The sequence below is a fragment of the Cryptomeria japonica genome, chromosome 3 (assembly GCF_030272615.1).
Source record: "Cryptomeria japonica chromosome 3, Sugi_1.0, whole genome shotgun sequence".
NCBI classification, from domain to species: domain Eukaryota; kingdom Viridiplantae; phylum Streptophyta; class Pinopsida; order Cupressales; family Cupressaceae; genus Cryptomeria; species Cryptomeria japonica.
Window position 1 is genome coordinate 349,711,763 of NC_081407.1, and position 17,173 is coordinate 349,728,935.

The window sequence follows — 17,173 nt, forward strand, 5'->3', positions numbered from 1 at the left end:
CTATGATCTTCATGGCTTTGTTGTTGCTCATTTTCTCATCTTCATCATCTGGTATAGATATGGTATTTTCCACAAATGTATCTAATTCTTGTTCTCTAAGTGTCATCATTAATCTGAGTTTCCATGAGACGAAATTTGTGGCACCCTCGAGTCTGTCTTCAAATCTAAGTCCATTCACCATGATTGCTATTTTCTTCTTGATGGTGATTTGGATTTTATGTAATTATATTTGCTCTTGGTATTATTTTCAATGTGGCTTTGATAACATGTTAAGGAAATGAGATCTGATTATAATACCTTTCTTTATTTGATGTATGCACTCCTTGATTCAATACTAATTCTGATTTACTACGGTATGAACAGGTAAGTTCGATTTGAAACGATGAAGGATTGAAGCACTTGTAATGGAGAGATGACTGCACTTGTAGTGGCACTGGTTTTTGTATGTTCTGTGTTTTCCGAATGCAGACCAGAAAAGCTATAAGTATGTGAATGGAGAGGCATGTCCACGTAGAGGCATGTCTCTACGTGGACTAAGTCCACGTAGAGGCATGCCTCTACATGATACAGTCTGTTCGCTAATATAACCACGATAGTATAACACCGATAACAACGATAATATAACATGAGCAATGTTTGATTTAATCGCTATGATTAATATCGATTCCTCTAATCGATAATGATTATCGGGTTAATGAAGGGTTCGGTGCATGGTTAATTAAACATAATGATTTTATTTTAATCCGACAAAAGCTATAACATTAACAGGCCATACCTAGGAGGTATGCACCCCCATACCCATTAACTTTTCAGCTGCACACCTCAACTACTTCCCCAACTACTGACCACTGTTCTACATCAATTTGGTCAATCAGGTAGTTGGGAATAACTGACCTGTGTACCCCCATGTTTTAAATACATTAAACGGGGGCCCACAAGTAGCCATTTACATTGAAACAATTCAGTTTTACAAACTGATTTTTTGAAATCAATTCTAGCTGTGTATTTCTGAGAATGCATACACTTGTAGCATTCTATGTGTTCTTTTGTCTTCAACCTTGTTGGTGGGCTTCAACTTGTTGTCCGGTGGTGACGAAGGTGCTTTGTTGGTTTTGTTCTGCATTTGGCTCTGCAACCCGTGGTAATCTTTATGCGTCATCATCTTCATCACCCAGCTCAATCATGATCCTATCTTCAATTTGCACTTCAGGTTTTTCCCTGACTCTTTCTAGCGGCATTGATCTGCACAAGCAAGTTCAACATGAATTAATCACCTCAAAAAATTTAAGCAATTATAACAAATATTAAATGCTTTCGTCGAACTTCGTTAATGAAATATGTTTGCCTTTAAAACAATTCAAAATCCCTTCACTTTATTTCATTTTCTATTTAAAATTATGCCACTTAAAGGTAAAAGTTAGGCATTGCGAGGTGAAATGCAAAGTGCCTTTCTTTCTTTATAAAATGTTTTCCCTTTATCTTTTTCTTACTTTTATTGAGCGCACAACTTGGAGGAAGAACTCGGCCTTGCAAGCCAAAATGAGAGCTCGGATCTTAAACATACCGTATAAACCCCTCGACCCATTATTTCATTTTCTATCGCCTTTGAGCTTAGTGAAAATTCGGCCTTTAAGGGAAAATGCAAGCTCGGCCTCTCAAAGCATTCCAACGAGCCGAGTTTTGCCATCTTTATTTTTAAAAAAATTTTAAAAAATCCCAAAAGGCTTTCTTGTCTTGGGGAAACTCGGTATTTTGGGCGACCTGCTAGCTTGGATCCTTAAAAATTGGTCAAAAGCCCGACTTTAAATCGTTCGGTCTTGGGTGCAAATTCAGGATTCCCAAGAGAAATGCAAGCAACGCTATTGAAATGTCGAATTTTGCACTTGGGGGAAAATGTCAGCTTGCAAAACTCGACCCTAACTCGGCTTTTTCAATCAAAATGCAAGAAGCGCTTTTCTCCCTTATTTCATTTAACTTTACATTATCAACTCCTCCAAGTATTACGTTTTGCTTATCATTGGGATATTTTCGGCATTGAACAGGAGACTTTGAAAAAACATTTGACTCAAGCCCGTGAACTATCCAATCGACCCCCCTCCCTTCATTGTTCTTTTCTTTATCGGCCCCTGAGGAAAAATATCGGCTATTTTAGATGAATGGAAACCTTTCTTTTTAAACACCAGAGATTATTTCGCCTTGGCCCCTAGATACCATTCGGGATGATTTTCGAGATCATCAGGGATGCTGGAAATGCAGAGTCGGGATTTTGGAGGAAATGCGTGATTTTGGAGGAAATGCCGGAAGGGCCAAACCTTGTTCTTTGTTCTTCACAAAATGAATGAAAATGCAGAGTTTCCTTTATACGCCCCTTTTCACTTTTGAAAGAACTCCACGTTTTGAACAAAAATTTGTGATTTCAAAGACACTTCCTATCATTCACCCTTAGCCGACTCGAGACTTTTCGGCCCCTAGGACCAAAATGCGAACTCTTGCTTCCCCTCACTCGACAAAAGGAAAGGTGGCTTTTAGGCCGAAATGCGACTTATTAACACGCCCAAACTCGACCTTTGTTCATCGTTTGTGAAGGGGATTCTCCTGGCATTTGTAGAGGTTTTTCAATCCTGGGCATCTATCTCTATCAGGCAGACCGCACTCAAACACGGGGTCCCCTGAAACAGGGGCGTGTGTGCAAAACAAACAACAAAGTCCATCTCAATGAATTTAATCTCATCTACAACCAAGCAAGGCAAAGATTGTGTGTGGTGATTGACAAATTTTGTGAGATGGCGATTCTGATGTTTCAAAAGAACGACATATTAACATTAGGCAATGCTAAGATCTAGTTACAACAAATCTAGGATCACTTTTGACTACTCTCCATGTGCAAAAAAATCATATAAAGCAAGAGAATTTGTTGAATGAATTTGACATATTCAAAAGCATGTTCATGGCAATCTACAAAAGACCGATGCTAAATACAAATAGTATCATGCATCAAGGTATGATTGCATTTACAACAAAAACTAAATAGGCCAAACAGGAAAACATAGATCTCTTAGATTTACAGTGTACCCCATCAGATGTGGGAGAAAATGTCTTAACTCTTCAAGTAATCTTCCTCCCTACCTCAGATTGCACCCTGACTTCAATGTAGATTTTCTTCTACCATATTCCCCACCACTATTTGACACTTCAGGTGAAGAAAAATACTCAACTCGCAAAGTTCAACTGTAATTGCACCACTCCAATATCGGTAGATCAGATAGTGGAGACAAAGACTAGGGGAAACTGAAACCAAATAATACCACTCTACCAAGTTGTGAAATCAAGTCACCTCATCCACTAGGGCAAGTGGTTCAACCAATAGTCAAATAGAGAGAAAATTTTCAAATTTGGTCCAAGAACATGACACAATGGAAGCAATTGCTTGTCAAGAAGTGATGAGCGATCAACATGGCAGTTTGAGAGAAAAATATGAGAAAATAATTTAAAAAAAACTAGTATAAGATTGTTGCAATGCCCATTTAATTAAATAGTTTCTTCTTTGGAAAAGGTCTTCCCTACCTCAATTTTCTCGCAACAAGCTATCTATATAAGAAGATCAAATTTTCAATTTAATAAATTCATCTTGACAATGAGACAAGTATTATGACCCAAAACATCGATTTCAAAAGCAACTACACAATTGTTTCTTTCATAGGCTATTCCTTGACAAAGTTTATGGATTGTGAAGGTTTATGATCTTGAATTGATACACCATAGTAATATTATCCTACAATATTCAAAGAGTAGCATGCTTTCTATGTACTAGGCCCTAGGGTCTCTACGCTCTAACATGACAATTTAAGCATACTTAAGACCAAAACCTGCTAAAGATCTAGTTCATGACAAGTAGTGTCAATGTCTGATCAAATTACCACTACAATGGTCTAAATTCTAATATATATGTTGATCATGATTTTCAAGCACGTGGCCTGGAAAACAAAGTTTAGCAAACAAAAAGAGGTGCTGCCATCACATTCAAGATGCTGACCAGGGATCCGCAGGTTGGTCCAATAAATCAAAGATCCGAGGTTCAGTCAAACCTTATTTTATATGGAGCTAATATAGGTATCTACCAAATATATCCTTTCCACATCTTTTTCTCACAGAAAAATCCAATGCCTTGTCTATTCATCATTCACAAGTGATGTCAAGTGTTTGTAACTGTTCTGAACTTAACTCATCCACTTCGAATAGCAAGAACTTTGAAGTGTAAACAAACAATCTAACTAGCATTATATAGTGGAGGGACAGAGTCATGAGAGACTAAGTTATGGGTGATGGAGTAGAATCATGAAACATTTAGACTTTGAAATCCTATGGAACAGAGTATGTGATGCTACATTACAATGACACCTAATGTTTCACCTGCTAAGGTTTCTTCTCCACGATGAATCAGAAATGGAAATGGAAAGGATCCTTTTTATAGCCCACGGTTGTCATGTCCCATGATAAATGTACAAAATGTTAACATCTACGTAATACAATCTCTGTTCCAGATTTCAGATTTTTTTTGTCTTAAATTAAATTAATTAATTTAATGATGACAAAGCTAATTCAATTAATCATTATTCTTAATTTAATAAATAACTTGGAGTTTATTATATACGATGCCTAAAGTATTAAGCATCGATTACTAATTATGGTGTTTAAAACAAAAGTCACAATCGTAGGAAGACATGCATCTTTCTGACTAGTCGTGACTTTCTAATATGATTTATGAAGGAATATATATATCGGGTTTTGGTGAATTAGGGAGGGGATACGGAAAAGGAAGAAAGAGAATTGAATATTGCGGGAGTGAAACTAATCGCAGTTTTGATTCATCAGACAACAAGACAATCACCCCAGGTATGTCGCCATACTCAGAAATTATGCCAAATGGTTTTGAAAAAACGTTTGTAATTTGCACAGTAACTAGATCCCCGGGTGTAATATGCAACGGGTAGTTGGCATTAGTCGGTTTCATGTGTTCTGATAACAGACCGTAAACATCTATCAGTTAAACTCGTACAACACTGTAAATGCAATTATTTATATGTTTGACAGAGCTGTGTATCTATTTTTATTAAAATGACATATATGTATTTATGAGTACAAGCAATCCCAATCTGATAAGTTTAAATGGTTATAACAGAAATAAAACTGATGAGGAATAGGAAGTAACCATCTTCCCCACTACGTCTAACTCTATGGTATATTCAGATATTCATAAATAGGTTATTAATAAAGTCAAACCCCAAAATGGCTTAAGGGCACTCTCTAATGACTTCGTTTTCTCATCATCTGGTATAATGTATAAAATTATATATATTATATATATAGGGTAAAATGTACTGCTGGAATAATAACAAATTAGTTATATGTCTGAACCAAAACATACTGCATTATTTTGTGTCAATAACAGTAAACAGTAAAGATGAATCTATATTTAAATTCACTTAAACTTCCAGGAAAGTAGAGAGATTGGGAGAGGAGGATGATGTCTGTCTCAGTTGTTTACCTACTGATCCATGTAAGATCAGTAGGCCAGTAGGGCATATGACTGCTACTGGGCTTGAGACTGACAACCTTTAAGCCCCTCTACAGTCTGATACTACCCTGGCTTAATTAATTTAAAGGTGGGACAAGGAATGAATTGCGGGGATTAAGATCAGTAGGCCAGTAGGGCATATGACTGCTACTGGGCTTGAGACTGACAACCTTTAAGCCCCTCTACAGTCTGATACTACCCTGGCTTAATTAATTTAAAGGTGGGACAAGGAATGAATTGGGGGGATAAGTCCCACACCACTAATAGTAAGCCAAAGGGGCATCATGACTGCCTTTGGATCCAGATTGGGATGGATGGGCTAACCGGATCATTCCTTGTGCTACCAACTATGGTTATTAAAGACAAAAATGTTATAAATCATATAAATTACAATTGAATAAACCTTGTTTCCGCTGCATCTGTATAATCTGTAAAAAGTAATTTTTGTACGTTTTAATGTGATATTTCTTTTTATATGAGCAATGATTTCATTTCTGATTTATTTTTTCTATCTTTATCCCAGGCAGATATATTGATACTTATATTACTAGTAAGGGACATTACAACGGTACCGAGTGATCTATTTTTGAGTCTATAGGTGGCTTATAGTAATATGGGACGGCCCTGTACTCCATGCAAGAGGCACCTAACTGTGTTACAAACAAGGTGTGCATGCTCTACCCCCTGCAAGGTTTGAACCCGTGACCTCTCTTTCAAGAGTACAAGTTATACACCATTAGGCCAACTCAAGTGTACCTAAAATGGTAATTTCTTATTAAAATATGAATTGTCAGGCTTTGCTTTGTTACATATATCCTTTGAACCACAAAAAATTTATATGCAAATGACTATACTTCAAAGTTGTTCAAACTATTTGATGCATTCAATTTTCACATTTATTAATGCTATATTCTTAAATACAAGCTAATACCATTTCTGCAGTGATGCAATGTACTCCAAAACAGGTGGACAAAATATGCTTCACACTTCAATAGAAACAAAACATAGAGTATTACTCTGTTTACAAATACATACTTGCAACGTTGCCTCTGGTGGATGAAATGCGACCAACGGGGCACCTTTCTACGAACTTGCCACTCTTTATCCCACAGAGTTTTGGTGTAAAGAGATGAATTAAGAGACGTGAGAGTCCATAAATTGTTAAAATAAACCCCCAACTTCTCTGCTATGGTGGAACAATTGACAATATAGATTCCCAACTCCTTTACCTGGAAAAGTAACTTGTTAAACTTATTATCCTTGATATAATTGCAAGATATATCAATGACCTTTCTCCTCATGAAGCATCTACAAATATAGGGAATCATGAACAAAATCTTAATGCCATTTATGTGGGGAAAATGCAGAAAAGAAAAGGAAACTAACCCACCAAATCACATATATAGTCAGAAGTTCAAATCAGCTCGACAACAGTCACTTGTACAGTCTTACTAGGATAAAGACATTTAAACAAGTACAGATGTGCTTAGTGTGATAGGAATAAAATGGTATGCTCAAAGATAACAATAAATTATCACCAAGGCCACATTAAGCTGTATTTTGGAAGTTAATTCAATCAGTAAGCAACCACAGTGGCTGAGTTTTATGCACTTTCTAGAATTATAAATAATTGGCATTGCATGTATTCAACACATTATTGTAGATAATTTTTTATGCCTTACTGAAGCTAACTAAGAGGTACATCTAAGAAAAGAATCTTTGATCAGCCAAGTCCTTTATATTTTTGGTTAGCACAAAAATAACTTTGTAATGTTTCATTAATGTGGGTATCTCTAACTATGTGAAGTGCATAAAAATGACTTTGTAATGTTTCATTAATTTGTTTATCTCTAACTATGTGATATTTACTTGGCTTGTGGGTAGTTGTTAGGAATCAACTGTTAGTAGTTGTCGACAATTGCATTCTACTTGGTAACCATCAAGTACTTTAAATAAAAAAATTTGTGGTTAGAGAAACTATTATGATGCTTGGTTGATCATCCTTGGTCTACTTCTTTGTAAGTACATCTCATGAACAAAGTTATACTTATGTTACCCTATCTATTATGCATTGTAATTTATGTTCATTATTGCAAGTACTAGTCTTATTAGATATAGGAGTAAACACTAGCATTGTTCCTTTAAATATGTCCAATTAAAAACAATAATGCCTGTAGACTCCAACAAAGGGAAGAAGAGACCACAATGTGGTCAAGACCAGCACAACAAATGGTCTCTAAGGTTGGTGGAGCAAAGAGAATAAAGAAAATGAATAAGGGGAGTAGCCAAAGAGACTCCATCAATGCAAATTCAAAGCTAAAGTCTGACTCCAAGCAAAAGTAGGAATCAGAGCCGTAGTTAGGAGCAAAAACAACAAAAAAATCAACCCACTATGAACAACCATATGAAGGAAGAGTGGAAGGAGATAGCTAGACACAATTTACAAATTCGAGCTTGACTTAGACTCAACAAACCAAAAATTTCTGACTCGACAAAACTCAACAACTTAAAAAAGTAATTTTCTTTTAAAACACATTTTTTTGCAAAATCCAATTACTAAATGTATCATACGAGTCTATAAAACCATGGGAAAGTACTTTCTATTAGATTTGATGACAAATGCAGTAAAAATTTGCATGAACATGTAGATACAACAGCTAGCTGATAACTATTATAAATTTAATGGTTGTCCTTGAAAAGCATCATCATATATTGTATATCTAAGACAAGTTGCAAATTGCAAGATTTTACATTAAAATTTCCTCTCCCCCATACTAGTGAAAAATTGGAGGTGGGCAGGTCTAGTCCTCACACCCAAGTGCAACTTCTCGCTCAACCTTAAAGGCTACATCATGGCTCCACCCTACTTCTAGATGGCAAGACCCTCTACCACATTAGTGTCATCAAATGACAATCTAGTCTCTCTTACTTCTACAATCATATTCTCCATAGCTTTCCTCTCAAAATAAAAAATCTCATCTTGCAAGGTTCAATCCCTATAAGGATCAATCCCATCCAAATCAATAGTCTACTCTGATTTGTCCTCCACATTTCTTGTGTGAAGCTAAAAGTTGTATTGCACAAACACCAGGTCATTGAAGCCTTGTTGAGTCAACTTATTACAATTCTTCATGTGAATGGTGTCAAACAAATTCTAGTTGTGCTCACAACCAAAAGTGCTACAAGGACAAGACAACATTCAAAGAGCTATCTTTTGGAGATTTTGGGTATTTCCACCACATTTTTTCTCACCAAGAACCCACAAATAATATATTCAAGAGTTTATAAGCAAGCAGTATTTTATTGAAAATTGTAATTTGTAACTTTTAAGATATAAGACTTCAATTTGTCTTACTTGGTGTCTAGGTAGATCTTCCTCAAATAGCTAGTGGTGAAGAAAAGAGCTTCCCCTAGCTTGGTTATAATTCTACAACTATAAAATGATAAGGTCTCTCACCTCAAACTTGGGTGTCATTCTCTCAATATATGTTGAGAGGCCCTTCATAGCCTCCCCATTAGCACACACGAAGCTAACAAAGAAGGAAAACTTGGGGTTGAGGAAGTACCCTATTGCATGAATAGATTGGAGAAGTTAAATGTTCCACCTCCAATCAGTAATCTCCTAAATGAGGGAAAATCTACTTGCAAGCCCTTTATAATAGCTTTGGACGGCCTCTTTACCATTGGGTTTTGCACCTCATCAACCAAGCACAAAACCCTCACCAATGGCTCTGACACCTACAAAGTACAAACAAATTAAAGTTACAATGAAACTAAACACTTTTAAAATTTAAAAATAAATGATCCAATTTGAAATTTGAAGTTACTTAGACAATCTCTTTAGCTCTCTTCACAAAAATATCATTAAAAACTATCTTTGCAGTCCTTTCTCCATCAATCCTCTTTGAATATGTTAAATCTAGCCATGTTTGACTCACAAAAATTTATTCAAGGATGTTAATAAACTAGAAATGCTTTGCAATGTTAAAAAATTAGTTGTGAACTTTATGACTCTCAATTGAACAAGCTCTTTCCCCTTGGTGTGATCACTCAGATCACTCATCAAGTTAAGAACTCAAGGGTGATCATAAACATATTTTGTTTATGTCCTTGCATCTTGTACAATCAGTCACACCCGATCAATTTTGTCTATGTCCTCCAAAAGAAGATTAAGGCAATGGGTCCAAAACTGTAAAGTGCCAAGCTAATGTTCCTTGCATTTGGACAATTGTTTGATGAAATTGCCAACTGACAAATGCTGTGATAATTCAACTATATGTTTTCTTCTCTCTTTTATGTGTGTATTTCAACAAATGTTTAACAAAATGTCCATAATATAGAAAGCTCGAAACAAAGATTTTCCTTAATAGTTCAACGTGAAATCACACTCTATTGATTCAGTAGACTGATATAATTTTTACTATATTGATAAGAATAAGTTTCATATATATATATAATGCAGAATAGATATTTTCTAGCTTCAAACAGCATAATTGAGTTGTGCCTCTCTACAAACTTCAGCAAATTCCAAGTATGGTGGTTTGCCTAGGGAAATGAAGGCTCCATGTCCCCTTAACACTTCAGCAGCAGCTCCAAATACTCCACATCACTCCTTAGCAATTAAAACAAAACAATCTCAATTGCTGCCCTTTTTACAGGGTGTGGCCTGCCGCTTAAGGAATACGTTCTGGTCTATGGCTCCCAAATTCCTCACGTATACTTGTGACTACTAATATCACTCATGCTGGTTGCCATGAACAGTTATCATAAAATATTTATTTCAGAAATATTATGTCTGGCATACAATCCTGCACCAATATATTTCAATTTTATTTGCAAGCAAATGATTTCTCCTTTTTGACAAACTACCAATTTCAATCTACAAACCCACTAGAAACCAAGCAAGCAAATCTAGAAAATGATATTTTAACACTCCAACACAAATCTCCAATGTTAAGCACACCTCTGAATCTTGTGTAAATCCACCACAAATTGGATAGAAGGGTTAATGTCCCTGAAACCAATCTTTTCTATAGGGTTTTCGTACTAGGTCAGAAGTTGAACAATAGCTCCACAATCGGAGTTTTGAAATGCAAATGCCAAGAATGAATTCTCTCCTCTCAATTCTTCTCTTTATACACTTTTTGAAAATAATAAAATATTATTTTCCATAACTTTTTATTTTCCCACCTAAAATGACTTTATAATTTAAGTTTATATTTTGGGCTCTAACAAAGTCACTTTTTAATTCGTCCTAGGGTAGAAGTTGAACAAGCGCTCAATCTACACAACTAGGGTTTTGAAATGAAATGCCAAGGATGAATGTTCTCTCAATTCTTCTCTTTATACACTTTTTGAAAATAATAAAAAAATATTTTTCATTAATTTTTATTTTCCCACCTAAAGTGACTTTTGAATTTAAATTGTCAACTTTATAAATATAATTAATTAAATGCAAGTCATCTAAAAAGTGACTTTATTTGGACAATTAATTCATTATTACCTTTTTACCTCCCAAATATCCTACGGGAATTAAAATAGGCTAAGGGTTTCCACCAATCACTTACGTTTGTGAAGGGGTCATAAAAGAGTGTTGAAAGTTTCTCTTGAAGCAATCTTCTAATAGCTACTTATGTCATTGCATTGTCAACTTGCACAACATTTTGTATACCCACTTCTAAAACAACTTCCTCCAACATCAAGCTCAAAATTTTTGCATTCTTTATTTTGTTGGAGGCATCAATTGACTTCAAGAAAATCAGCCCACCATCTGAAGCCACTAAAAAGTTGCTGAGATGAAGTTCCTTGAATCCATCCACCTATCATAAATAATTATGCATCCAAACTTTTGCCATTGCTTATTTTGATCTTCCACAATTGTTTTTGCATATGCAATAGTATCTTTGCGCAACCTCCCATTTAACTCTCTTGGGGAGGGTACCTTATACCCTTTCCTTCTATCAATGTTGTCACTAAATACTCCCAATATGAAGTTTGGACTCTTTGCCGCATTAAAGTGAAAGTTGTAATGTAAAAATTTGCACATGCCTTATCTACTTCTTTATGCATCTCCTTTTTCCACTCTATACCCTGTAGTGAAGGTTGTTCCTTATGGATATTTCTAGGTATAAAGAACCCTTGTGGTTGGGTTCTACTCGAGTTAGATGAGGTGAATGTGCCATTATACATGGACTACAAGTAGAGCCCATTATACATGTCATATCTACCTCAATTTCAACAAGAAAATTAAGAGCAATGGCTACGTGTGCCCTCAACCTATCCAATTTATTATCCAAAAAATGCTATCATCTCTTATTCCCCTCTTCTAAGGCACCTAGACATGCCTTGGTGTTGTAATTAGGAATGCTTGCAAGATAGCATTTGAGGTGATTGATGCAAAAAAAGTGTTTTTTGTGCACCAAGTACAAATCATAGTCCCCACTATTAGTCCCATTACAACATGTTTTCAAGTGAGCTCATGACTTCCAAGAGATTTAGTTCCAACAGTTTATCTTCCACCTATAGAGTTTGAATTGACTGCAAAGCCAAATGCCATTGTATACTAACTTGCAATGCTAATAAAAACAATATACAAAATTAAAATACAACAATTTGAACACAAATTCTTTTAAAAATCATATAAAATATAAATGCATTTGAAAAATTGAAATGCAATAGATAATTTGGTAATTGATAAGTAATTGAATTAATGAATTTGACAAAATAGCATGTTTTTACCCTAAAACAGATAGGCTATATTCAAAGAACAAAAATTGATTCACATTAATTTGTGTAAATTAGCAAAAATAAATCACAAATTAAATTCAATACAATAAAATTTCTAAGTTCACATGCAATAAAAGATTTAACATGTTAGAAAACTAAAAATATTTCACATGCTTGATAAAAAAGGAATAACCTACAAATATGAAATTCCAAATATTCGCTCTTCGAATCCCCCTATAAAATCCTTACAATTTTCTTTGTAGTGTTGTAATGTTTATGTGTTCGTCTAACATGGGTTAATAGGGCTTATAAAGCCACAATTACACATTTTTGGCATGCGAGCAAGTGAAACCATTGAACTCATGAAGTACTTGATAAAAAAATCACAGATTAAAATAAAAAAATTCGACAAGTTTACTTTGGAAAAACTTGGGAGCAAGAAAACATGGCAAGTAGTAGGCAACTCGTCGAGTTTGAAATCTATGGCTAGACATATTCCCTTACCTAAAGAAGCATACATCAATCTTATAGGCCAATTTTGGTTGGAGGAAATAAATGGATCCCCTGAAAGTGAAATAGAATTTGACAATTTTTTGCTAAGTGAAGATCAAGAAGCATGTTAGCAGTTTAATTCACACATTTTAGTGTAACACAAAACGAAACAAATGAATAGCAGAATTGCTCTTCAAAAAAGAAGGAAAAGCTCTATGTGAATAAAAATTAACCTACTATGAACAATATGTACTTGTAATTTACAAGCTTTGCAATGATTTTGAGGGCAGTTTCACGTTCATGCTGGATATATATAAATGTGTATCTTTTTGTGTTTCCTTAATCTAAAGCGACGAAGAATCTTTCAACTTAAGGCAAAGGATTTAGCACTTTTTGACTAAAAGTAATCCTATGACTACATGCTTGCATTGTTTGGCTAAATGCAAAGACTAAACAATGCAAGTCACAAATTGAGTTGAATAGGCCAACACATAAAATACAAATGCTAATGATAAATTAAATGTAGGAATTGATACAAAGCCACAATTTACACATTTGAGCTCACCTACAATAAAAAGATTGCACATTCACCTAGGTAATTTACCCCTTAACACACATAATAAGATAGTTCAATAAACATCCAAAAGCATGATAGGTGTAGTAAGTATCATTGAGTAAATAACAAAATCACAATAATATTGAGTACTCAATGAACATAAATTTAGCATTAGAATTACCATTGATGAAATTAGGTGAAAAAAGACATTTATATAATTTACAATATTGCATGAAAATAAATATATCAAACTAACTTGACTTAACTCTAGCAACAACTACTTGCATTAATGTGCAAGCTTTGCTACAAATTGTCGTATTCGCTAATTCTAATATTACATGTGATTGTAAGTTGAATTGACAATTAATATTGTTAGAATTTATCTTTTAATGTTCATGTTTGTTGCATGATGAGATAGATGATCTAACAATAGTTCGTTCCTCAAAAAGCTCCTCACACTAAAAATAGACTTTTCTGGAAGGAGCTTTGGATGATTCTGACTTTGGCCATGCTTTCCTCTTTTCCAACAAGGCTTGGCAAACCCTTTGATAAAACTCTTGACAATTTACCAATCATGGTGACTCGAATTTGCAACCCTACTCCATAAACCTCTCTCTATGAACAACTCCTTCGATGTCTCTTTGATTTTGTTACACTAACCCTCTAACTGAAAATCATAACTTTATGTACTCGGAATCTGAATACTCTTTCTTTTGTCTTCAAATCATCAATTTAGATAAGAAGGATATCCTAAACAAATGATATATATATATAAACTTTCTTTGACATTATTTTTAATATTTTCAAATACTAAAATTAAATTTCCTACTTCACTGATTTTTATTTGAACTTAGGTGCATTGTTTTAATCTTTCACCATAATTTAAGAAAGACAACAAAATAGGTTCAAAAGAGTGTATTCTCTATCTAGCATTGTGGATGCACAATGATAGGTGTCGCATTGAGCTTAGTCAGTTGAGATTTGCATAACGTCCTTTTCTGAAGTGGATTTGGACAATTTGTCCATACTATATCTAGTAAGTGTCAGGCTAGACACCAACTTGGCCAATTGGCAGTATTTCTATTTTGGTATGTCAGTTAGAGCAGGTGATGATGATATTTTGGTTTTTTATGGCTGGATTGAACTTGTTCGTTCCTTTGATTTGTGAGGACAAAAACCCTTGCAGAGGACATTCTCTTCATTAGTGAAAGATCTAACCTGGAGAATTTGTGGTGGTTTCACTCAGGAACTACAATTGGGCTTTATATTTAAAAATTTCAGTTTGCAGCCCCATTTCCAGAGCACAAAAGAATCAAAGATCAGAAATTTATTGTGGAGGCAAAATGGGAAGCATTAAATGTCTAATTTGCAGTTCATAACTCTTATTTTGCTGGTTGCACCTCCTCATAGCTGGTCGTACAAGTTTGAGAGGGGCGACTGAGTTTTCTGGGAGTGGCGTTTGGATTTGTGGGAGATTCATTGAAGCATTGTTGGCACCTAGGGTCTAGCACTCCAGAGATATTCAGTTTGCAGCATTCAAAGCTCATTTTGTTAGGTGACATCTAGGGTTTATGATGCCAGTTTGCTGGTTTTCTGCTATTTATCAAAATTATAATTATTTGTAATCAGAAAATGAATATGTTTGATATTTTATTTTAATGTGATTTCACTATCTGGGTAATTAGTTTTGATGATAAATTGTATTTTCAGTTCATTGTTAGTTTTGGGTACCTTAAAAATTTTGTATTTGAGTTGTTTCATTGCTGCAAATAAATAAATATATATATATATATATATATATATATATATATATATATATATTGCTACCAATTTCTGCATCTTTATCTATTTCTATAAAACATTTCAAAACAAACAAAAAAACAAAGGTGCATATTACAATCATGTCTGAAAGATGAAACGAACTCCTGTGATTTTATTGAAGCTATGAAGATTAATGGAAGAACAAAGACTATGAGATGACAATAAGAAAATAATGAAACCATTTAATGTTAAGAAAATCCAAGCAAACGATTCCAAAATAAGGGGTGATTGCAAGCTCATTCATGGCATATGAGAGTAAACAAGTTTTTCAGACTGCGACATAAAAAAAGTGCCGTAATTATCATCTGGGTACAACAATCTACCTGCCAAAGCCTTTTCAAAGTCATGTGAACATTCAAACTTGGCTACTTGTTTGTATGGACCTCCGCTGCAGTACATATATTTGTATTGTCATTGTAAATTACATTCTCTAGATAGTGCACTGCCTTCTAGATACAAGGTCAATCAATGTGTACTTCATAAATTTTATTTTCTACTTCCAGCAAAGAAACCATTACAGAATTCAAGTTAGTTGGGCTCGAAGCTCAATATTCCCATGATCAATGTTTATATTTCATCGTAGAATGCTCAAATTATGATCAAGTTGTTATGGCTAAACAAGGAAAGCATGAGCATGAAGGCTCCTCTTCCTCTACAGTGTCATCACGGGTTTGGAAAACTTTATCGGATATTACTTGATCTATTGTTGTTATTTGCTTGTTGGCTATGAATTTGACTTTCCTTTTCTAAGGATATGTGTACTTTTCATTAAATGACTTTGTAATGTTTCATTAATCAGGTTGTAACTGACTTTGTATTATTTATTTGTTGGCTTGTGGTAAATTGTTAGGAGTCAATTGTTTGTAGTTGTTAATAATTGTGTTCTATATGGCAAGTATTGTGTACTTTAAATTGGATTCTTATAATCAAGGAAAGTAGCCCAATCCTTGGCTGATCACCCCTATTCTACTTTGTAAAAACTTCTTACAAATAAAAAGAACTTCTAGTACTGTATCTGGTATGCAATGTTATTTATGTTTTGTAAGTATTAGTTTTATCAGATATAGATATAAACACATTAGAAGTTATGTATAACATATATCTACTAGAATAAAATAAGTAGAGAACTTCAATAAGAGGGTGTGAATGCTTAGTTGCATTATTCCAATAAAATAAGAAAAGCATGTATATGGAAACAAACAATAGACACTGAAAATCCAAAATGATAAAAACCAAGCTGACTAGCAAATATGAATAGGTAAAAGTATTAGTACCTGTGTAAGGGATTTCCAATCATTATTGGCTGAACCAATATAGATGTCCTTGTCATCAGATATCCATACTTTGGCATGGACAATGCCAGATCCCCACCATTCACTCATAAGTAAAGTTCTGTTTTTCACATTAGGCCTTCCTGCAGCAAGTTGTGCGGACTCTTCATCATATTCTGGAGCAACTCCTGAGTGCTGCACTATCCTGCTCCAAAACAAACCAAAACAAAAAAAGATGAGAACAGACATAAATCGCAACCTACTTAAGGTTTCAACTATTAGAAGTAACTTTTTTATGACATTATGAGATGCATATCTTTCACATATTTTGACTTCCACCTCTTTATCAAGGCAACAAAAGAGTATTCAAAGCTTCATAAAGCTAAATATTTAGCTGAATATTGGCATTCAAATCCGAATCATATCATAGTAAGTTACCTTTAACAAACATTTTTATTTCTATCACCTAGACATCATCAATAATCTAAGCTATTGGGTGCACCAAGTATGATGCCCACACCTGGCCCGAGTTCATCTCAAGTTCACCCAGGGCACAGCTAGGATACCCACCAAGTACATCTCCCATGGCATGAATGGATTCAGGCCCCAATCTGTATTTAGGGCATGCCTAGTGCATACCGAGAGATAGCTAGAAGAATTTGAAAGTAAAGACACCAGAAATTTATTAAAATAAAAATTATTTTAAAAAGGTATTTTAATATGTAAATGTAA

At 34.5% G+C, this 17,173-nt stretch overlaps 1 protein-coding gene across 1 annotated transcript in view; it reads right to left on the reverse strand.

Moving 5' to 3' along the window:
* LOC131076514 (uncharacterized) overlaps nt 1-17,173 on the reverse strand; it is an 80,957-nt gene that overhangs the window by 36,949 nt on the left and 26,835 nt on the right. The window contains exons 3-4 of the mRNA XM_058013745.2: nt 16,445-16,646; nt 6,611-6,804 (exon numbers count right to left, since the gene is read on the reverse strand). Coding sequence (XP_057869728.2) covers nt 6,611-6,804; nt 16,445-16,646 — 396 coding nt within the window. The remainder of the gene's footprint in view (nt 1-6,610; nt 6,805-16,444; nt 16,647-17,173) is intronic.